General features: G+C 33.3%; 2 protein-coding genes and 1 long non-coding RNA gene across 4 annotated transcripts; 2 read left to right on the top strand and 1 right to left on the bottom strand.

Moving 5' to 3' along the window:
- Positions 1-1,106: 1,106 nt before the first annotated feature.
- Positions 1,107-21,090, bottom strand: LOC124434832. Of its 2 annotated transcripts, XM_046984755.1 has the most exons (26): positions 19,857-21,090; positions 19,337-19,501; positions 18,392-18,559; positions 18,080-18,169; positions 17,657-17,776; positions 17,468-17,551; positions 17,035-17,124; positions 16,230-16,343; positions 12,601-12,808; positions 11,935-12,111; positions 11,497-11,730; positions 11,185-11,357; positions 10,754-10,853; positions 10,416-10,442; positions 9,968-10,045; positions 7,877-8,059; positions 7,454-7,644; positions 7,030-7,111; positions 6,361-6,651; positions 5,137-6,044; positions 3,589-4,911; positions 2,996-3,340; positions 2,514-2,585; positions 2,024-2,164; positions 1,645-1,770; positions 1,107-1,528 (listed from the first exon to the last, which is right to left on the bottom strand). In XM_046984755.1, the coding sequence occupies exons 1-25, from the start codon at positions 20,655-20,657 to the stop codon at positions 1,666-1,668; spliced, it is 6,270 nt and encodes a 2,089-aa protein (XP_046840711.1). In that variant the 5' UTR covers positions 20,658-21,090; the 3' UTR covers positions 1,107-1,528; positions 1,645-1,665. The 2 variants fall into 2 exon arrangements, with proteins under 2 accessions (XP_046840711.1, XP_046840712.1); XM_046984756.1 differs by lacking the exon at positions 9,968-10,045.
- On the top strand, positions 15,122-16,072 carry LOC124434841. The gene is made up of 2 exons (XR_006944915.1): positions 15,122-15,172; positions 15,530-16,072. It is a non-coding gene; the product is annotated as an uncharacterized LOC124434841 (long non-coding RNA).
- On the top strand, positions 21,088-24,208 carry LOC124434840 (CDP-diacylglycerol--inositol 3-phosphatidyltransferase-like). Its single transcript, XM_046984765.1, has 7 exons — positions 21,088-21,230; positions 22,000-22,134; positions 22,661-22,700; positions 22,899-23,012; positions 23,223-23,295; positions 23,408-23,489; positions 23,589-24,208. Exons 1-7 carry the CDS (start codon positions 21,191-21,193, stop codon positions 23,750-23,752), a joined length of 648 nt encoding a protein of 215 aa, XP_046840721.1. The 5' UTR covers positions 21,088-21,190; the 3' UTR covers positions 23,753-24,208.
- Positions 24,209-24,577: the final 369 nt, after the last annotated feature.

Below are 24,577 nucleotides of genomic sequence, written 5' to 3'. Positions count from 1 at the left end.
CCTTCCACTTTGACAACTGAAGATATTTATGAAACAGATAAGCATAAAATAATATAAAAGTAGTGCGTTTCAATATGCAGTGGATAACAAAATGCAATATGCAATTTGTTTGTATGTCAATTGGCTGCCAGACTTTGTACAAACCTGATTAAGATGGGTTTATTAAACAATCATAAAAGAAATATCAAAAGAAAAGATCGCCGTGAAATTATTTTTCCTTGAAAAAAAGGAAGTTTTCTTCTCGCAACGACTTCTTTTGAAAATCTCCTTTCGCAAAAAGTTCTTTTCTGATAATTTGATCTCGCTGAACAGTTTTTTGAGCAACACCAGCAGCTTGCAGCCAGGCAGGAAACGAAGAAGGAAGGTATAATTCATGACGTCATAATGCTAATTAATGTTTCACGAATCAAAAACTAACAGCAAGCCTCCCGGATGTAATCGTATCCAAAAATAAGAGGATTTTTGAAGTATATCGTCACAGTATAGAGAACAAACAGAAGTCTCAATTTATTCAAAGATTTTGTTTGATGCACATCTAAATACGCGCATGACTAGGAAGATGATAGCCAGTAAATTGCCTTTTTTGACCAATAGGAATGATGAAATGGCTAACCGCAGCCAGTAATGTAATTAAATACCAAGTTACACAGTTAAGTGCTACTGATTTTGTTTTCTATACTGTGATTTTGTTAGGACATCTACGATACATCTGATACTCAACGGCAAAACATTACATGCAAGGTGGTACGCCAGATGGAAAATAAGCAAAGGTTAAAATAGCTGGTTAAAACCAACAATAAAGTAGAATGGTTTACGTCTCGAGCTCAAATGATTCTAAAAACGTTTTTAACTCGTCGTTTGAAATGCTATTCACGTCATATAATTGATATATTGAACTAAATATATCTGGACGGTTACTTCCCGCCAGTTATCAGACAGTTATCTAGCCATAATTTTTCCCCGCACGGCCTGCACTTCTAGAATTTAAGCTTTTCTATCACGAGAATCAACGATTCAAATCAAACTTTTGTCAAAAACAAAACCAATTTACATTTACCCTAAGGAGTTCAGTCAGAATCATAAAAAACTTCAAGGTCCAAAACACATCCATAATTTTCCTCTATTATCCGCCAAAAAATGACATACATTCTTTAAATCTTTATAATTCGTATATAAATATAGTTAAATATCAAAAGCACTATGATTACAATTATATTTTACATCATATATAGTTATTGTGTGGATAAAAATTTTCGATTTACATGAGTGTTTTGTCGTTCCTAAATTTTCTAGGTGAAATCTATAACTTTGCATCATTCAATAAATAATCTTTAAAAGAATATATTTGCTCTCTACGTACTAAAATTCATCGAAAGTGCCATTTAAGTAGTTTGGTAAATGAAATGTTCCATGAAGTATAAGAAACTAAATGAATAGATGAATGACAATAAATGTTGACTAAAATGGCACAAAATACCTTTAAAAATGTTCATCTTGATGCTTTGTTCAGCAACGCAGTTGAACTGATCTATGAAAAGAATGTATATACATGTTTTTAAACAACCATTAATGGCATCAAAATGAAATTTTAGTAAATATCGCAGCAATTGTGAAGATAAAATTTACTCTCAGAGGTAAATTCACCTTGTTAGCAAATGGTGATCGTTACTTAAAAGCTTTCTTAAATATTTTCTTCCCCTTTGTGAAAAGATTTTTTCTCTTTTTCGCCTGGGTTTTGAATTCGTCTGACTTGAGTGTCGAAGGCGAGCTCTAAAATGACACAGTATTATGAGCACACCGAAGAACAGTAAATACAAAACTCAGTTTTCAATACGAGATCATTGTATAAAGACTCGTCATAACAAGGACACGAGACTGAAGAAGTCTCAAATTTCAAAATCTTCCATCTGATGAAGAAAGGAGTCTTTTTATGAAAGACAGCCTTCATAAAAGAAGCAACCAAAGTTTACATAAGCAAACATCTTGATTTGTCTAGATGATAAAGTTTGAAGTATTCACTAACCTGCACAGATTCTCCGTCGAAAGAAGATGAGCGATTATCTGGTAGCTCAGGGTCATGAATGAAAAGGCTGTTTTGAGTGTTATTGTTGACAGGTTCAAGAAAATTCGATGGTGCAAGACCCCGAACACCATTCAACTCTCCCTATAAAATATGAAATAGAAATAATGCGATAATTAAATAAATATGACATACAAACACGATGTATGAAACAAAGTTTGACAATTCATCGTAACACATCAAGAAAACAAGCACTGTATTAAAATTCCCGGCATTATATACTTCTATTTATAAATCACAGCATTATTCTTCTATTTTAATCTGTGCTATATGTGCAGAACAATTTCAAACGATGTAAACTATGAAATATGACTCCATCACTTATTTATAGATCAACATGCATAACATATACAATGACAATAGGCTAAAAACGAAACAAAAAAAATGTGGAAATACTAGTGCACACGTACTTAAAAAGGAAAATTTTCTGTACCTTAAAGAATCCGTCTACATCCATTTCACCGAAGGTATTGATAATATCACCAGCTTTGAAGCACAGCTCAATCTGCAGAATTTATGTGAAAATTAAAGAGATTATTTTAAGGCTGTATACAGATGTATATAGCACTGTATGGAACGGCTACAGTACAGAGAAATTATGTGGTTGTTTCAAAGGTCACTTATGTTGCTGGATGTGATCTACATGTTCGATACCATCTTTAATGTGCTCATTTTATACTGAAAAATAAGTTAGTTAATAACTGTCTAAAACTGAAATGAATCTCGCTGTGCCAACCTATTCCTCAAAAAAGTTTACATGCTACTTTTTTAAATGCTCCAGCTAATTAAAGTATAACTTTATACGTGGCCAATTGTACGTTACATAGTTTAAACCAGAAATTTAAAAGTTTTAAGCAAGCTCATAAACATGTTTTGTAATCAAGCGAAACATGCAGTAGTCATATGAAAATCTACCTCACTATCCACATTTGGAGAATCTCTGTGTGGATCATAATCGTACAAAGCTTTCATCTCCCGAGATCGTAATGTTTCAAAATCTATATTTTCACCAAGTCTCACGTGATTGGCAATAACGTGCTCAGGACCAGGATTCTCCGATGCCCCATCGACATGAAGTTCACCACTGACAGTTTCGTGCAAGATGAATGCATTATTCAACATGGAATCACCATTTGGTTGATTAAATAAGTTCATAGCTTCGTTGACTTTTGTTTCAACGATCATATTGGAAGGGACATAACCCTTTAGTTTCTTACATTCACCCCAATAAAAACCATCCATATCTTTCTCACCGAATACCTAAACCATCGATAAATGACACTGTATGAGTTATGACATATTACTGGTAGCAATCAGCCAATCACAGCCTTTACTGATCTCAAGTTAATTGTACTGTAGAAACATAGAAATCAAATATTCCAATGTCATGTTCAATATTACAGTCAAAATCAATGAAAATCATTGTGCTGATTGAAAAAAACATCGTTATAAAATGTTTTTGCTCACAAATACCCGCTGAAGCCATTTAAAAACACTTCCATACTCACTTTAATTACATCTCCTTTATTGAAAGGCAATTCTTCATCGGCGCCATTGTCGTTCGGTGATTGTAACAACGGATCATAACTATATAACGCAATAAAATATCGAACTTCTTCCAAACTATTCTGTTTCTGTTCATAATCAAATTGAGAAGATTTCAAACTAACTCCAGAAACGCATTCAGAGATTTTATGTGAAGTCATTTTCCCGTCGCTAGGCAAAGACAATGAATTCATGATTGTTTGAATAGCGAGATCTGCAGATGGAGGATCTTGTGATATTGAACTATCCGATTTTGAGAAGTCCGAGGAATAGGTCGATTCACTTAAATTATTTGATGAAGCGTTGTCAGTCATTTCGATATCGCTTTCCAAATTCCCATCGACAGAAGAAGCGATATTTTTCTTTAAAGACATGTTGGTGTGATTATTAGTCATTTTATTTCCGTTAGGCAAATCATTTTGAACACCAATTGGATCATTCTTTTTATTGTTATCAACTTCATGTAAACTCAATTCACCATCATTTATCTTTGTGCTACGGTTTCCATTGTCTGCTACTTCATTTCTATTTTCACAAACATCATCAAGTTCGTCATGCAGCAAGTCCAATACGTCATCTTCAGTTCGAAAACCCTCGTCATCCGAAGATATGCTTCGGCTAAGATTTTTCCCGGAAACATCGGAGCTATGCGGCAGATTTTTCTGAGACATGTTTTCCGAAATATGCTTCGAAGGAGCCTTATCCGTGAGATTATCTTCGTCTACTTCATGTATGACAGACAACAACGGACCATTTTCAGTTTCACTTTCTGTGTGCGAAGTGCCTGTATCAAAGCTATATGCGGGCATATTTTTAATTTTTAACATAGCAGAGTCCATTAAAGTTTGAAAATTTTTAGTATGCATTGACTCCTCATTTATATCGCTGCCGTTATCTGAACGACTGCTCTCTGAATCAGAAATTGGAGATAATTCATGTTCGGAAAGCGAGTTAGTATCTTGAAGTTGATCAATACAGACTTTCTCGTTATTATTTGATAAATTCAAATCTAGTGTTTCACTTTCACCACAAAAGATTGCACCACATTTCAAATTTGACATTTCCCCACAAGTGTTATTGCTAAAATTTACGTCAATTTTGGGTTGCTCGCCGTCTATCTTCGACATCTCTCCGTTATTTAACACTTCAGTGTTAAGACAAGGTTCTCCATTATTAACTTCCATATCATTGTCCAAGGCCTTGTTTTGAAGATTCTCAATTCGTAGCGAGTGTTGATTCGTAGTTGGATTAGAGTCCATTTTCATGTACATTCCATCGCTAAATTCCTTGTTAAAAACCAAAAGAATGTTGAAAATGATTTGATTAAAGCGTTAATAGTTAACAGGAATTGCATTTTAAATTATGAGTGCAAATTCTATTATAACAAAAACTACAATACTTCAACAAGTGACAAACCCATCAAAAGTATGCCCTTAACTACAACGTACTAAAAATGTTGCTTGTTGATTCTGATTTATTACCGAAATACACGAAACAACGGATAAATTTACCTGCAGTTGCAACTGTTCAAATCTTTCGATTAATTCATCTTCAGTATCTTCTGTCTTTGTTTCCGTTGAACAGCTCTCGCTTTCTGTTTCTGCATTTTCGTATTGTGTAACAATTGGAGGCTTTCGTACCAACACTTTGGGTGATGACGTAACGTTTTTTTGTTCATCCAAAGTTGTTAAATTAGCAGTAACGTTATTTTCACAATCCTGGTCTTTCGCTTGTTTTGTATCTCTACCAAACTTTGAAAGATCCTCATCACTGCAACGGAGTCCATTATATTCCGAAACGTCAACAGAACAATCTACGCGTAATTGGACGGTTTCTGTTTGGTTAGGAACAGTATTTCCAGTGTTACTAAACATTGATGGCTTATCCTCACCATTGACATGATTAATTTTCTTTTCTGAACTATTAGGTAAAATGCAGTCAGTGCTCTCTTCATAAAAACTGTTAACATCAGCAACACTTTCATTATCAAGCTTTAATGGTGCATGAATAACATTAGATTCCATCGCGACTATGACACCTTCCCTGTCTAAGCTTGGTTCTTTCACGTCAGGATTAATATTCCTGTCAATTGTGTCCCTAACATTATTCCAGTCTAACTCCACGATATTTGAGTCTGTTGATTCTCCCATTACCGACAGCGTTCTTAACACAAAGCGCATGCGCGACATGTCAAGCCGTTTTCCAAGATTTTGTAACGTTTCAAGAGGTATCACTAGATGACCAAGACAAGCTGAAACAGTTTCAGCGCAGTATATACCACTGACGTAAAGTTTGTAGCCGCTGACACGGTAGCCATTTGAGTAACCGTCCTCGGATAAAGTTACGGGAAGCCACATTAAAGAAATGCTAGAAGACGTCAGCTGACCGATCTGCAAGTCAACAGGCGGCTCGGGTAAACCTGCAGATTTCAAAAAACACTGAATTACTTACAAGAACTAAGTAAAAATCAAAAGAAAACAAACACACACGTTAAATGTCCGTAAATAAAGTAAGCATTCTTACGTATATTACACTAACTTTTCCTAAAAACGTGTTTGTAAGGTTTTTTCCTGTTACTACGAGATTAAAAATATTTATAATCATCGTAGTGAACAAAAGACGGATGATTTCCACCTGAATAATTCTGCGGGCTAAGCTTTCGCCCAATGACCAATCAGGAAATGCGACATACATAATACTGTTGGTTTTTCCATTTTTAAATAATAGAAACTTACCACCATCTCCTGTAGTAAATTCAATTGATTTACAAATATTTTCTTCAATATTCTTTCCCAAACTTAACTTTACAGAGTCAGGTAAGACAGTTTTCACTTGTAACGTATACAATGTTGATGGTATGAGATCTTTTAATGTAAAGAACGAGCAACTTGGACGTACACACACAAGTAGCATGTCGTTTAAACTGATCTCATGTTGATAGTTGCTGTGTGCTGGTGTCCATTGTACTAATCCAGATGTTGCCGTCAACTTTGTGATGCACACATTACTAGGCGAGTACGTCGCTTCTAAAAGATTGAAAACAGTCAATGAAGCTTGATGCAAAACCTTAAAGATGAAATGATTTCCAACAGACTCTTTATCGTCAAAACCAGTTTCACCGAGCACTAAACTATTGCATAATGACATAGATGACTCCTCTTGTTACTCATTCCTATTCTTCCTCAACAATATTTACAGAGGCTTAAAAATCTAAAATTTAGTTCTTCATTAAAAGAGATCAGATGCTAACACACCAGTTCTAGTATACTATGGTCTAGTGTCTACATCCACATCAAAACTGGTATATTTATCTACATATTTCAATTCATTGTTTTTATCAATAGTTAACCTATTCTTATACTTGAGACATGTAATCTTACTGTTGACAATATAGAAAAACCTACCTGGTCCAAATACCATTGTTGCCTGACTGTCGGGAGACTCGATACCACTCACAGCTCTTGTTCGGACGGATAAACGGTAAGTCTGTTAACATGAAAAAGAAGTCGTTTACGCAAAGGAAGAAAATACTTGAACAACAACGAAATAAATTTAGTTTACTACTTAACATAGGAGTCTTGTGCTGTTTTGGCATTAAAGAAATCAATTCAGTCAATTCAAATAGCCAATTCAGTCAACATTTTCGCACAGAATAAACAAAATCTCAGGGTAACGTAAAGCTTTGAAACAGTTAACCTGAGTAGGATCGATGTTTTCAATAAACAAAATCTCAGGATAACGTAAAGCTTTGAAACAGTTAACCTGAGTAGGATCGATGTTTTCAGTAAACAAAATCTCAGGGTAACGTAAAGCTTTGAAACAGTTAACCTGAGTAGGATCGATGTTTTCAATAACAGCATTCGTTTTTTGGTTTCCTTTAATGCGAGTCGTTAGTTGTCCATCAACGTAGATGTTGTATCCAAGAATGTCTTCATTTGCCATTTGAACACCACGCCAACTTATCAACGCACTATTAGTAAACTGTTCGTCGAGAGAAAGCTTGGTTGGTGAAGGTACACCTGAATATGAAATATGAGGATATTGTACAAAGAATAGACATGCTACATAAAACATAAAACTTGAAAAAACATAATATTGCACTTTCATAGTAATTTGGATTGTTTGTGAGCACAGGACAAAGTTCTTAAACTTCATGGCAAAAGAGAAAAAATCACCAAATAGCATTCAAGAAGAAGGATTTCTGTCTTTCAAATACTTTAAACAATTCAGAAAAGACAACACAGTTTTTACGTGATTCATTGCACTCTGAGTCCATGGAGTCAAAGCCTTGATCTGCTTCAGCTTTGCTGCTAGCCGTCCTGTCCTCACTGTCACAACATGCGTCGAAATCATCTTCGTCTGACTCATGAATATCAGCAAGTTTATCGTCCAACACGTGATCGAGAGATGATCTGAACTTTTGGTGACGACGCTCTGTAAACATAAGGCAAATGAAGACATGTATGACATAAACATAAGACAAATGAAGACATGTATGACATACACATAAGACAAATGAAGACATGTTTGACATAAACATAATACAAGACAAATGAAGACATGTATGACATAAACATAAGACAAATGAAGACATGTATGACATAAACATAAGACAAATGAAGACATGTATGACATAAACATAACACAAATGAAAACATGTATGACATAAACATAAGACAAATGAAGACATGTATGACATAAACATAAGACAAATGAAGACATGTTTGACATAAACATAAGACAAATGAAGACCTGTTTAACATAAACATAATACAAATTAAGACATGTATGACATAAACATAAGACAAATGAAGACATGTATGACATAAACATAAAACAAATGAAGACATGTATGACATAAACATAAGACAAATGAAGACATGTTAGACATAAACATAAGACAAATGAAGACATGTTAGACATAAACATAAAACAAGTGAAGACATGTATGACATAAACATAAGACAAATGAAGACATGTATGATATAAACATAAGACAAATGAAGACATGTTAGACATAAACATAAAACAAGTGAAGACATGTATGACATAAACATAAGACAAATGAAGACATGTATGATATAAACATAAGACAAATGAAGACATGTTAGACATAAACATAAAACAAGTGAAGACATGTATGACATAAACATAAGACAAATGAAGACATGTATGATATAAACATAAGACAAATGAAGACATGTTAGACATAAACATAAAACAAGTGAAGACATGTATGACATAAACATAAGACAAATGAAGACATGTATGACATAAACATAAGACAAATGAAGACATGTATGATATAAACATAAGACAAATGAAGACATGTTAGACATAAACATAAAACAAGTGAAGACATGTATGACATAAACATAAGACAAATGAAGACATAACATAAGACAAATGAAGACATGTATGATATAAACATAAGACAAATGAAGACATGTATGACATAAACATAAGACAAATGAAGACATGTTAGACATAAACACAAGACAAATGAAGACATGTCAGACATAAACATAAGACAAATGAAGACATGTATGACATAAACATAAGACAAATGAAGACATGTATGACATAAACATAAGACAAATGAAGACATGTTAGACATAAACACAAGACAAATGAAGACATGTTTGACATAAACACAAGACAAATGAAGACATGTATGACATAAACATAAGACAAATGAACACATGTATGACATAAACATAAGACAAATGAAGACATGTATGACCTAAACATAAGACAAATGAAGACATGTATGACATAAATAATAAGACATAAAATGAAAACATGTATGACCTAAACATAAGACAAATGAAGACATGTATGATATAAACATAAGACAAATGAAGACATGTATGACATAAACATAAGACAAATTAAGACATGTATGATATAAACATAAGACAAATGAAGACATGTATGACATAAACATAAGACAAATGAAGACATGTATGACATAAACATACGACAAATGAAGACATGTATGACATAAACATACGACAAATGAAGACATGTATGACCTAAACATAAGACAAATGAAAACATGTATGATATAAACATAACACAAATGAAGACATGTATGACATAAACATAACACAAATGAAGACATGTATGACATAAAGAGGAAATAATAGTATTTCTTTAAGCTTCATCACACTTACAAGGATGTGCCTGCGCATATTAAAAACTAGTTTATTTAGATAAACAACAATCGTTAAAAAATTAAATTCTTAATATATGTTTAATTGACTTGACAATAACATAGCTTTTTTTACAAATTTACTGTTATTTCGACATCAGAAAGAAGTAAAGATGGTTAATATTTACCAGAAAAAGCTCTTGGTTTAACTACCCTCTTCTTTCCATTTTCATCTTTTAACGTTATTTCTTCATCAGAACTGCTATCTTTATAGCGTACAATCGATAATATATATATATGGCTTTAAAACAAGCTTTGAAACATTTTATTGCAATTACTTGATATAGTTATTATATAATATATTTATTGAAATGTCATGTGAGTCATTTAAAGTGGGACAGATATTGTTCATTATCAAGGTAAAATTTTCAATTAAGTTTATTCCACTGTTATTTATTTAATAGTATCTGAAATTCATTCTTACGTTAGCAGGGAAATTTATGATTAACAAGAGTTTATCAACAATTTGCACGTCGTAAATGATACAGTAAAACCAATCATATTAGCTGTTATGTCATTGCAAGTCATGCGCACAAGCAGATAAGCCTAAAAATAGTTCAAAGAAGATATGATTACCCTCACTTCCATCATTGTTGTCATCATCTGGAAAAAGAAAAAAATACAAAAATATAAAAATGGTTGATCACATTCGAAAATCCAACGCCATAATAGTAACAATAAACTGAACAATTACGACTTGTATAAGAAGAGAGTTGTAAAAGAAATTTCCGCTGACAAGGATAATAAACACTCGATGAGTATACAAGGATTTGCGAGTTATTTCAACGCAAGTACCCAGTCGTTCATGATTGTCATGACAATAAGCCATCGGATGTTGGTATTTGCTTCCCAAATCCTTAAACATGAAATTACTCAATACGCATGTGGTAACAAAAGAATATAGAGTCGGTTACATTTTTCCAAAAAGGCTTCATCTTCGATGATTCGTTCAATAAAATTTGAAGGAACAAGTCCTCGCTTTCCGTTCATCAATTCACCAATGTAAAAACCATCCTGCAATTAGAAACAATAAAATTATACACATACATGCAGTCGTCGTGTGCTTGTTGGATCATTGCGCATGTTCTAGAAATCATAACATCAAATTATAGTACAATTCATGGAAATTTTCTGAATTAAGTTCTGACACCGATGAAAGATCTCTTAAAACGAATTTCTGAAAATCCTTATTATAATTCGAAAGCATTTCAAGTGCCTTTCAGAGACTGACGGGACTACATTTCCGGACTTTGACCTATTTATCACGATCCTAGTTACAGCAGGAAAATTTATATGATGCTCAAACGAGTTTACATTCCAAGAAAACATTAATATAACTACCAACCTCATCAATATCGCCAAAGACGTACACATAGTCACCGGCTTGAAAAGCCAACTCCAATTCAGGTTTCTCGTTAGGTGAGTATAAAATGGGATCATAGCTGTATTTTGCTTTGAATATGGATAATCTGTTCTCAACCTCAAGTAGGTCAAAAGCATAACCTCCAACGCAGTAATCTACATGACGTAGAACCAAAGTAAACAATTCATAATTCACATATATAAGTTTACATAAATCATAACATAATTATTATAATAAAATAATAAGACGCACACTCAGCACATAGAGATAAAATTACCACGTTTTGTTTCATACCATGTGTATGATCATCGTCCAAATCATCACCCTCTTGTATTTTACCATCGTCCTCTTGTACTCCATCATCACCGACCTGTACCACATCATCACCTTCTTGTACTCTTTCCTCATTTCGTATCTCTGACCCATTTTCACTGGCGATTTGACTGACATCAGCACTGTAGCTACTCATTGCACTATTTAGTGCTTCTTCATCACTACTTTGCGCCAGATTTTCATTCATCTCAGATACTATATATAACCACAAATACACTATGACAACAGTTTTTAACATACCATTCTAACCACCACTTTTGTGTTTGGTAATGAATGAAGACTGCTAACAATTAGGTATGCCGTTTGAAATTGATCAAAGTTCATTAGTTAAAAATCACTAAGAATTCAACACGAAGCTAGGAACACTGACATGAATTAAAAAATAATAAATAGACATACGCGCAGATTCGTCTTGTCCGCTATCAACTCGGTTGCAACTGATTTCGTCTGAGTCACAGACAGCCAATTCTCTTATACGAAATCCGAGATTATCTACATCAAAACTAGTCGAAGAACTAGTTTCACTACAATGTCCGTTCGGCAAGTTGTGGTCATCGACTGGTGTTTCATCCTCATCTATCAAAGTATGTACCACAACAATGAGCTCATTAGTTCAATTTGACCATTTATACATATATCAAAAATATATATTGTCCTCACGACGTGAACAAACGACTTTAGGGAGTCACCCCCCACCCCCTTGAGACATTCTTTTTTATTTTTAAGTAAATTTGGTGTAGCACTGGGGGACAAAAAATGACTAACACAAAAATTTCTTCATGTCCAAGATGACGGCTGTATGTTGTTCAGCATGGAAACCATTTTAACTCAAGAACAAATGGTCAAAACAAAAATGAAAAATAGTTTTGAGAAGTTTTAGTTATCTGACAATCTTCAATTTCCTGGTAATATATTTAGTAATTTTTTCTTCAGAAAATTATCAATATTCAGTTCACGAGAAGGTATTGCCATGCTAAATATTGCTAGCAAATTGAAAAGATTTGCCAAGTTATGAAGTGCACAATTGATAATAAAGTTTTGTAATTAATTGTAAAATGATGATACCTCGTGGTACATCTTCCTCGTTGTTTTTTATATGTAGGATTGGCGATACATCTGGGGAAAACAACTGCGATGTTTGTGTAGATTTGTTTTCTTTTGGAGTGGAGTTTAACACATCGTTCTGAATAAATCCTCCATCACTCGGAGAAGAAGAACAACCTGTTATCTCTTGTAGCCTGCCGTCCTCACTGTCTTTATCAAAAAAATGCATCTAAAATAGACGTAGTAAAAAGACCATTCAACTAAGAACAGTATAAAAAATCTTAAAGTAAATGGTTTGAACCCGGGAGTATCGTTAAATGTTTGTAAATATAGATCGTCCAGGTTGTAATGTAGAACGTCAGTCAACAACAACAAAAACAGTCCTTCTCAGGACTATACCAACCTGGACGATCTACATTTACAAACATATAAAAAATCTTACTAATAGATTTTGGTAATCAATAAAGAACACAAAAGAAAAAGTTAGAGGGTATGGTTTAAATAAGCAAAAAATCAAAAGAAAATTGAAATAGATTGCGAGAGGCACATTGAGTAATATATACGCAGTGGAATATCCATACCCCAATGATTAACCTTACTATATAAATTTCAAAAACATCATTCATTTCATTAGAATATGATTATTGCAGGGACTAAATGCATCATCAAAAAATTTGCACAGGGGTACCAAGTAAGTTGGCTGGATACGTCACTGTTTCTACTTTCTAAGCATTGAGGAATGAGGACTGGGAAAATAAATGGTCAACCAAAACTTAGCTCGTTATTCATTGACAATAAAATTAAAATTGCAAGGTTCTTAAAACGAATATTTACGAACCAACATCTTGTCTACGAACAGTTTAAGGGATGTAACCGGGGGGTGACGAAACCATAATATATTGCCATCGCCTTACTATTGTATATCTTAGTATGGAATAATTTATAAACACAACCTTTCTGAAACAGCTAAGGTTTTCTTAGAAAAACACATTCCAACCATTTAAAGCACAAAAAAGCTGTTGACGATTATGTAAAATACATAAAAATAATTAAATTCGTTGATAAGAGCTTCATCCTAGCTGAAATTTGTGTGTGCATGTATTTCGTGGGAGTAGAGATGGTGACGTTCAAGAATGTGTGTGGAATCTGAGTTGAATGAAGCAAATAAATATCAACATAAAACAAAAATTCTCGTACATTTTATGTGTAGTATTTGAAATAAGTCTTTACCCTAAATAGTTTCAAATTCATAATATGTGAGAGCAACAATGATAAAATAATTACACATAATCATAAGATCACACGAGAGTTGGAAATGTGGTCAAGATATCGTTATCTTCAAATGACGAAGCAATAAGAAAAACAAACTTTGAACACATATATTATTTATTTTCATAAGATCCACTTGTCGTATTTGAAAAGGCGATAAAATACATTTCTCGGCTGTTCTCACTCAACAACGCAAGATATAGTATGCTTGTAGCTGCAATTTTACCATGTCTTAAAAAGCATGTAAAACATTTTTATTGCTCTCGATACTAAACATTGTGATAATTTCATAACTGAAATAATGAAGTGTCGTAGAACTTTTTTCTTGTTTTTTTGAATTTTCAAACAAATCATTCAATAAAGGCATTTATAACTAACTTACTGGTATACTTAAGCAACAATTAGACGTCTGTCCTAAATGTCTATGAAATACCAAAGCTAGCCTATTTTAAAATAAGGTTAAAGCAAGTTGCCGATTATATTTCAAACACAATTAAACATATGTAAACAGCATTAAACACAATCACTCTCCACGCTCTCAAAGTGAGGGGTTTTATCATTGCCAAGTCACATCACATATGTAAGATATGTTAAATTTAGAAACATGTGAATATGAAATTACACGATCTTAATCATTGTTTCTGGAAAATTTTCAACGATCGTCAAATAAACTCATCAAGCAGCAAAAAAATAATAAGGGGATTGGAAACAAAATAACGACAAAAACGACAAATTTGTGGACAAAATAAAGCGAATACGGCCTAAAATGAAAAAGTTCTCGCAGTTTTGGTACATTAAAAAAAATGATTTAGTTATACGAGCGATTATTTAACATAGTTTAACGTTTTTTAAAAGTCATGAAAGTTTTTTAGTAAACATGCAATTTTTGCCAAGTATCCTCAATTGCAGTGCACAGTAACATACAATGTTTATTTTTTGTTTAAAAGACCAATATAGTTCGGCATGTTAAGCTCTGACCAAAGCAATTGAACTATATCAGACAGGCAGTGACCTTAACCCATTTTTTAGCTGAAAGATAAAGACAACAAGATAAAGCCTCGGTTTGCATCAAGCTGTGCAAAAGGGAAACGCCATCGTAAAATTTTAACAACGCACAAAAAACCGAAGATAAAATGTGTTTATTTAAGCCACGTTAGAAGTATATGTAAACATCTAATATAGGTTGCCATGTCACGTGTTACATGTCACGTGTTACTTACTGGATGAGTATATAAAGCCAGGAGATTTCTTAAAAACTCATCAAACATTTTCAAGTTGTTTCATCAAACGAAAGAAATTTCAGCACAAGTTTACGTAAGTAAAGGTGAGTTTTAGTTTTTTCGTTAATCGTCCTATTAACTAAAAATTACCTATGAAACGTGGACGCACCCACCCCTCCCCCAAGAAAACAAACACATCAACATGAGGTGGAGAGTGCGTGTTCAAGTCATTTATAAATGAATATGAAAGTAAATTCTCAGAAAAACCCCAGATTGGTCTCCCATACTAACTCCGCCTGACTAGCAAACACATAACTTACACACATTACGCAAAATTATGTCAAATTCTGTAAAATTGTGCAACGCCTTGCACAAATGCTTAATGGTACGATTAGTGAAACGATAAAATTTGTGAAACGACAAATGGTATGATTTATAAATTTATATCCTCCAATATTTAGCAAAAGGATGTCAAATACATGGAAATACAATTTTCTTCTCATCGTCACTATCGCAGTAAGCATGGCGACGTCAAAATATAAAATTCCGAGAGATTGTAAACATAAAGTTAACCCAAAGTGTTCAGATTGTTGCCTTCGAGCATCCAGAACCTGCCGCTATGGGTGTGGTAGGATCAAACCAGCCCCATCAAAGAATTGTTATTGTAAAGTAAGCGATAGCAATAAAAATTTCATGTCATTTTTTCAAAGTAAAAAATGTCATGAGAAATGTAATGAGATATACAAGAGCAATGACATGCCTTATATTGGAAAGATAGCTATCGAAGACAAACTTGGCTGGGACGGAAACGACGCAAGAAATAAAGAAATGGTCTTTGACTACTAAACATTGGAAGAATTTCACTTTAGGCTATATTCACGTTACATAAAGTTTAAGATGATACAGTGTATCTCTGTTATTGTTATTTTGTATTATAGCATTATAATGTAGTTTTAGGCGAACATGATGTAATAAAATGAAATAAAGAATGCATTCATTGAAAATTTTAGATAGTATATTGCTGACCACGAACAAAATGGAAACCACCAAGACCCAGTAATCTAGCGCTAAGTTTATCTCAAAGAAAAATTGAGGTAGCAAATTTTTTCTCCTCCATAACTGTTGTTGAAAAAAATCCCCAATGATAAATTGAATCCTTACCTTCTCTAGCCGTTTAATTTCATTTCTAAGTTCATTATTTTTATCATTTAGCAAACAGTTGTTGCTTTCCAACTTTTCAACGCACACCTTCAAGTTTATGCACTCGCGATCTAGCTGTAGCAATATAAATCGGAAAAAAAAGAATTACAAACGACAAAGAAAGCATAAACCAAAGTCAAATCTTAAACATGTAGATATTTTTGTCTTTTCATACATTAAACTGCGTGGAATGAATAGACACAAGAATGCATCCTGTCGCTAAAAACTAATATATGAAACAACTTTCTCTTTTCCATACAAATGAAAGTATGTTAAATAATACAAAATTCACCCTATTGCTTGAAAATAGATGTATATGGCTTAGAACAGCGCAATCTATTTTAAAAATTTCTTAAGGGGCTGTCACTTTGCATCAAATATAGTGACTAAATAAAGATTTCAACTAACGTTTTTAAATTGTTGTCTGAAACATTAAATACAGCTGATAACATTTTTGCGCGTAAACTAGAAAGTTGAACGAAATTCTGCGCTTATCCATTTGTTCATTTTTATGATGCGTGAATCGAAATTATTTGAACATGTCATGGCATTACAGAAAACAGGAAAGTATATTTGCAGACTTGTTGAGAGAATTGAACGAAACGGGAGTTTAATTTTTTTTTGTATTCCATGAGTCCACACAGGCACACTTTACTTTTTCGACATAAAGAGATAACTTCGAAGTTCCAAAACGATAAAAACATCTATACGTAGATACCTTGATGCTCATTTAAATGATCAAACAATAGAAAGCATTTATACATACCTCATTCAAACGATCAATTTTCTTCATCAGTTCCGCGTTCCTTGTTTGTAGTTCGCCCATTTGATTCACAAGCATTTCCTTCTCACGTTCCTGTGAATTTAAATGTTCACATTTGTTGTCGTTCACAAGACTGAACATACAATGGATGTGATCTCTACGTTTAAAACAGTGGCGCCAGCAGGGTTAGGAAGGGGGCAAAAAATTTCCCAAAATGGTGCGCTTATATTTTGCTTATTTTTTAATTGTAGAAATGAAGAATAATACAGTTTTGAAAATCTTATTGGGGGAGGAAAGTTGTGGTGGCGATTGCTGCAAAACTGCTTTTTTGGATATTTTCATCAGCATATTAATGAGATTGATTTGAATTGATCTTGCATGTTATTACTCTAGTTATGATAAGCAACACAAAACTCTTTGGAGAACATGTACTTACCAGCTTTTTAAGTAAGTCATCTTTCTCTAAACATGTCTCCTCTAGTTTTTCTTTTCGTTGAAGTAATAATTCCACCTCTTCAGACTGTAAAGTGTTAAAAAAAATTGAATCGCAAATCTCGTATAACAGCTTGTTTATGAGAGTAAGTTTTACTGATGTCACCATCATTAACGGGTTCAATATACACACCAGTTTTTCATGTTCACATTCAACTTCGGAAAGTTTTGAAACCTGATCTTTGAGAACATCGTTATCGTCGGACAGTCTTTTGTTTTTGGCATTCAGCTGTTTGATTTCCCCGAGAAAATGCTGTAAATCATATATAATCAAGTTACGAGCGGAATTTGTGGAGAAAGAATGCAAAATTTGTTTGGGAAAGGAACAGTTCTCTTTGGCACATGAAGTTCTCCAAACAGAGAACTCACTGGCCGACAAAAATTATTCATGCGTTTTAAAAAGGACCGTACACCAACGACAAAATTGGTATGAAATGAAATGCATACAACCACTTAGTAACCACATCAAGTTCACTAGTTCACAATCAATGCCACCAATTTTACTTTGATGTAACTAGGCCCAGACCCCTATTTGACTTCTCAAGCTTCAACTTACCTCTGTCTTCAATGAAACCTGTCTTTCAAAAAGAAGGCGTTCTTTAATATTTTGATTTATGATTTTCTCCATGTCTTCATGAAAACCATTCTAAGACGAAAGCGACAAATTGTAAATTTTTTGGCCTGGTGATGAAACAGCTTTTTATACATAAAATATCACCAAAGTCTGTTAAGTTTACATCAGGAAAATGAAATAATTTTAATAATTAGTTTGGTAAAAAATTTATTACCGTATGTTGTTGATTGCATCTATAAAAATGTTATAACCATGTTCTAAAAGGAGAACTTGAATGAAGAGTAACATACTCACTTCAATTATTCCTTTTTGAAAAATGCTTTCAGTTTTTTGCTTCAGAGTCTTGATTTCTTTATCTTTATTCATTACCAGCGATGCACGTTCAGCAAGATCTTTCGCTCGCTGCTTTGCAAATGCCTTTTTGAGATTATTTATCAATGGATTGTTTACCTCCTTTGATTTCTGAGAAAAAAAAAGTGACATGCTCAATTTAGGCCATGCTTTGCCTGATAGACTTATGTAGAGGTCGGCAAGAGAAGATGGGAGAATGGGAGAAGTTGGGTTTTTGAAGTTTGTATTGTGAACGTAATAATTAAATGCTGAAAAGCAGTCATGAAAATGTTAAGTGAATAAAAGCAATAAATTTTGTCACAATTTATCTCTGCTACATCAATGTGACAAATCAATGTGACAAATGTGATGGTTTCTGTAACCATCAAATAAGTTTATTTGTTCATAGAACAAACCATAATCAAGCTTCAGTGGCAGATTACTAATTACAGGGCCTGTATGCTATGACAAAGTTGTTGGACATTAAGTCCGACATCTATTTCTCCCACTAAGTTCAGTCTCCTGATGACATTTGTATTCCTTATGCTCTTTGCCTTTGCATTTCCCAGCTTGTTTTTGTAACTCATAGTATCAACAATAAGGAATAAATTTAAAGTTCTAACTTCATGAGTTGTGAGCATCGTGCATTTCAACAGTAGATCATATGGTTTTTAACAACATAAATGGTCTAAATTAAGAACATTTAAATGGTCCAGAATGACAAAAAGAAAAACTGATTATGTCTAGATAAAGCGGGCCACTTGAAAGCCTGGGCCTATAGGCTTCAGCCTATTTAGCCTACTTGGTAATATGCCCCTGATTCCACAATGGTTCTAAACTGATCTACTGTTAAGACAAAAGCATAGCTTTAGGAAAGAAATGTATCAGTACTAATACTGTTAGGCAAACCTCAAGCTTTTTCTTTTCTTCTTGTATCTGTTTAACTTTCTCTTCCAATTTACTTGCTATTGCCACCAATTCTGAATTTCGAAGTTTCAGCTGTCGTATCTTCTCCCTAGTAGCAGGGTCCAAATTGGCCTCAGACATTTTAGACATAGCTAAACCTTTCATTTTCTAAAAAGTATAAAAATAATTGATCAACAATCGTTTGCCAGATAAAATAGTTCACAAGCATACGAACTAATTTAGTTCAAAATAGATAAGGAATATTCACACAAAATATAAGGATATTCTAACTTTGTGTAAAAAGGCAATACATTTTCTTTGGCAATGAAGTGACTTAAATCGTTAAGAAAAAGCGTGGCGTGACTAATAAATTTCCGCATTTTACTGCAGCTGCTTTAAAACATAAACCGCTCATACTAAAGAAACAATTAAAAAACAAAATAAATATTGAATTACATCTCACGCTATCGACATAAGCGAAACTGAGCTTATCACCGTAAATAAGTTATTTTGATAGAAGCACCTGCGAATCGAGAGTGTTATTATTCATTCCATTATGAGACCGTTCTAGTAATTTTTTTCCAAGATCATTTTTCTCTTGTTGCAATCGACGTAAATTTTCTTCTTTAGAAGCCAGCTGCTGGTTCTTCAATTCGATATCTCGCGACACGGCTTTCAGCTGTCGTAGGTCTTTCAGAGAACTTTGTTTCGATTCTCTTGTTACTCGTTTCATTTCAGATTCATGTTCGTCTTTCATCTGTCGTATAAGCTCTGCTTTTTCATTATCAGATTCCGTTCTAATCCGAAGATTGTCTTCGAGACGCCTGTTGTCGTTCCGCAAATTACTTATTTCGCTTTTCCACCGTTTTTCGTTTTCGTTGCCATCGTTCCGGGACTTTTCGTAACTAATTCGTTTATATTCATCTTCTAATATCTTGTTGTTGTTTCTACTTTCTTGCAACTCCAACTTTAAAGCACGTAATTCCTCGTCTTTTAGTCGCACAGCTTGACGAAACTCGTGATCCTTTTGCTTGACCACAGACTCTCTCATTTTTTTCAATTCATACGCTTTGTCGCTCTCAAACTTCTTAGACACATTCTCTACAGCTCTTTGCTTCTCGTTTGTCAAACTCTCTTGTAGCCTCTTAATCTCCTCAGTCTTATTACGATGTGCTAATTTTACTCGACTTTTCTGCTCAGCTAGTTCAGATTTGAGTTTAGAAATGTAACGTTTCATTTCATTCTGGTTTGCCCACAAGGAGCTTGAAGAAGCATGATGGTGTTGTGTAGGTCTGTCGGGTCTAGGGGATTCCAGCTTCGCCATTCAGCTACTAGACAGCACAAAAATTAGTGAAGGTATCAAAAACAAAATTTCCAGAATGGACATGCCATCCCAAATCGTGAGAACCGCATAGAAGGTAATTAGCTAGCTTTTACGTCATATTTATGTCAAAATTTCCAGCTTCTTCATTTATTTCATCCAAATTTAAGATTCACAAAATTAACTGCGCCATCATTTCACTTTGTTCGTTGAAAGACAAATAACTATAGCATGAATGAAACTCATTGTATGAAGATACAAATGATTGCCTAAATAGATCAATGTTTACAAATTGTAATTACAAATTACACGGACAGCATTTCGGAATGGCGCTCTGTTTGATTTGTGACACGTATTCCTTATTAGGTAAACATTACCATATATGGAACAGAGTAATGAAGCGAATGATCTTGAGGCATTAAATAGAGGCAATACTTCATGTAATTGAGGCAAGTCATCAACCATCAGGTTTCTTCGCAAGGATTCTTTGGATTCTTCATATTCGGGTGAATTTTTCCAAAAGATTGTTAGTTACAATGGCTGAAAATGTGTTCTTGTTTGTTCCCAATTTGATTGGTAAGCAGAAAATAGATTTTGAGTGATATGTATATATATATATATATTTGTGATTTACAAAGCCGACGTGACAACGACTGACAACAACGAAACAAAAACTTATATAGGTGTTACTGCATGCGCTTTTAAGACAAGATACCGAAATCACAATAAATTAATTACGAACATCAAATACCGCAACGAGACAGAACTTTCTAAACACACCTGGACACTGAAAATACAACATTAAATGAAACGAAACTACAACATTAAATGGGACTTCATCAAACAACTTCCACCTCCGAAAAACCCCAAAAACCTGCCGTCTTTGCCTTGAAGGAAGACTATTTATACTAAAAGGACGTAAAAAGAACATTTTAAATAAACTTTCCGATATCTTTAGTGCATGTCGTCATGTAACTTAACACCTTCTAATCAATGTATATACTCAGCGAATATTAAATTATCTGTCAGTTGCCTGAAGATCGCCCTATGGCGTGAAACTCCGAGCAGCGACAGCAAAACTTGATATATATATATATATATATATATATAATGAAAGAAAGGTCTATTTACCATTTTGGGTGCAAATCAAAAGTGAAATAACCTTTGCTGATTACATATTTTATTCAAAGTCTTTGCTTTTTCATAAATATAAAACATATGAGTGCATAAAACAATTGAAAGAATTTTATTCAAACAATAATTACTTAACAATGTTTCAGTTATAAGTTTATCAGAAAAGTGTTACTCAGTTATCAGTTATACCTCTTTTATCTTTAAATCCTAGGATATGCTCGTATAATCTTTGCATTTGTTTCCTTCCACTACATGGCTGACAGACCCATCCTATTTTTTGTTCTCTACTTGATAAGTTCCCTGTTGGATGCTTTTGATGGTCATTTTGCAAGACTTTTAGGACAGGGTAAAGATTTTTATCATACTATGTAACCATTATAATTCAATTTATAACCACTGTAATGAACTTTACTGCTTCATAACATTTTATTATTAGAAAAATTGTAAAAGGTTCTAAAGTTCATTGTACTGTATAATGGTTATACAATTCATTATAAGAGTGATAAATTTCAGTATAATGGTTCTAAAGTATATTCTAATTGTCTAAAGTTCATTATTATGCATAATGTTTATACAATTCATTATAAGAGTTAATAAATTTCATTATAATGATTCTTAAGTATATTATAAATGTTCTAAAGTTCATTATGATGGTCAAAAAGTTCATTATAATGGTTCTAAAGCTCATTATAATCTTTATACAGTCCATTATAGTGGTTGTAAATTTCATTGGAATGGTGTTATAATTCATATAGAAAGCAGTCATTAGCTTATGTGCCAAGAACTTTTAAAGGAAGAACCCATGAATAGTTGAAGAAGATTTTTAGTTTGTATGTGGGATTTAAATTGTTATATTGTAATAACCATTGCAGCTTCAAAGTTTGGAGCCATGTTAGATATGCTGACTGACAGGTAAATAAATTCATGTCAATATAATTTTATATTGCCAAGTGCATGTGATCATCTTTTGTATAAAAATTTCAAAATATTATTTTGAAGGTACATGAAGTGAATTTGACCTTCATAAAACTATACCTACTAAATATAAACTATTTCTCATAAAACTATACCTCCCTTGTCTGATAAAGATATTTATTTCGAAATTTTTAGATGTGCGAGTGCTTGTCTAATTTTGATGCTCAGTAACTTTTACCCAACTTATCGTGTTGTGTTTCAATTTCTTATCTCACTGGACATCAGCAGTCATTGGTTGCACATGTATAGGTAAGTCTTGTTTTAGCTCATTGTCAATAATCTCACCCAGTTTGTGTGATCATGCTATTAAAAATCACATATTTTAGTTTAGATGTACCTTTGTGAAGGAACAGCTTTCTGTATCAGTGTCATATATTTTCTAACATGTTCTCAATAGGATTTATGAAAAAAAACATGGAAAGATTACAACAGTGTTAAAATGTTTCGTTTTCTATTTAGTTCACTTATCAAAGGAGATCAAACTCATAAAACATCTTCAAATTTCTTTCTCAAACTGTATTATACATCAAGGGTAAGCAAGCTGTTATCTATTAAGTAAATTCATGACTGTATCAACAATCAACAATAGCTAAATAAACACTTATAACAACAAAACATCAATATCAACCTTTAACAATTTCTAGCCTGTCTTGTTCATCATGTGTGCTGGGAATGAACTTTTCCTTTTGTTCTTATACCTTTTACACTTTTCTAATGGACCAAACGGTAATTATCATAAAGTATCATCATGTGACGTCATGAGAAACGTCAGCAAATTTCCGTAAATGCATAATATCAATTCAAGAAATTTCAACTTTTCTTTAGTTTTCGAAATAAACGCAACACCAATTGGTTTGTGGTCATTGTTGGCGTACATTAACTTTCCTATATTTTTTGTCAAACAATTGATAAGTTTGTTGCACTTAGTTACTGCTGCACAAGACATCGTCGCTTACGATGTGGCAGAACGAAGGAAGTCGAGCAGTTGACTAGAAGAGGAAGAATTGTAATTTTGATATTTGAAAGCTTTTGACTCGCGATCAGAACGAGAACGACGACTTTCAAATGAGGAAAAATCTTTTCATTTGCATTACTAGAAGTTTCATGATTTTTTCTTTAAAACTACTCAAGCATAAAGACATGGTTACCATTCGTGACGAAACCTCGCCCACTTTATCGTTCTCGTCCTGTCGCTGTATAAACTAGTAGAAAAGAAAACATCATTAGTCAATTTGTGAAAGATTTAGGTTTTGATTGATGGAATCACTTAAATAAGAGCATGGCTATTCTTAGCATAAATCAAGCTCATTGTGTGAAGGTACAAACGATTGTTAAGAAGTGGTACTTCATTTTAGTACATTTATTATAGCTATAGTTTATTATAGTTGTTGCACCACATGAGCATTGGATTGCACGTTCAGTAAATTACATTATGTAATTTGTGATATTGTGTTCGTGTGTTTCATTTGTATCGGTAATGTAGTAGCATGGTTTCGATTGCAATTTAGAAAAAAACGTGCACGAGGGAATTTTTCAAAGAGTCCGAAGGACGAAAAGTATTTGAAGTCTTTGAAAAACTTACGAGTGCTTGTTTTTCCCAAATTGCACAAGAAGCTATGCTATTACTTATTAATAATATACTTTAAAAATTTTCTCAATTCCGTTGATATTTGACTTCAGGGTACGTACATTTTAGCCGGCAAGTTATTAACATTGATCGACCGGGTCGTATTTTTCTATTCCTTCCGTCAGATGTTACTTTTCACAACACCATAACTTCCACACAAGTAGCTAGAACAAGGTATCTACTTTTA

The sequence above is a fragment of the Xenia sp. Carnegie-2017 genome, unplaced genomic scaffold (genome assembly GCF_021976095.1).
Source record: "Xenia sp. Carnegie-2017 unplaced genomic scaffold, XeniaSp_v1 HiC_scaffold_14, whole genome shotgun sequence".
Lineage (NCBI taxonomy): Eukaryota > Metazoa > Cnidaria > Anthozoa > Malacalcyonacea > Xeniidae > Xenia > Xenia sp. Carnegie-2017.
Note: the sequence above shows the minus strand (reverse complement) of the source record. Positions and strands in the feature narration are given on the sequence as shown.

Bases quoted from the DNA above. Each gene is read 5' to 3' on its own strand.
- LOC124434832 (XM_046984755.1), bottom strand. From the start codon at position 20,657: ATGGCGAAGCTGGAATCCCCTAGACCCGACAGACCTACACAACACCAT. The intron at 17,552-17,656 runs GTGTGTATATTG...AACACTTTACAG, and splicing joins AATGTGAACATGAAAAACTG to TCTGAAGAGGTGGAATTATT. The intron at 6,652-7,029 runs GTAGGTTTTTCT...TCAATCTTTTAG, and splicing joins AACAATGGTATTTGGACCAG to AAGCGACGTACTCGCCTAGT.
- LOC124434840 (XM_046984765.1), top strand. From the start codon at position 21,191: ATGGCTGAAAATGTGTTCTTGTTTGTTCCCAATTTGATTG. The intron at 23,296-23,407 runs GTAAGCAAGCTG...AACAATTTCTAG, and splicing joins AACTGTATTATACATCAAGG to CCTGTCTTGTTCATCATGTG. The intron at 23,490-23,588 runs GTAATTATCATA...ACTTTTCTTTAG, and splicing joins CTTTTCTAATGGACCAAACG to TTTTCGAAATAAACGCAACA.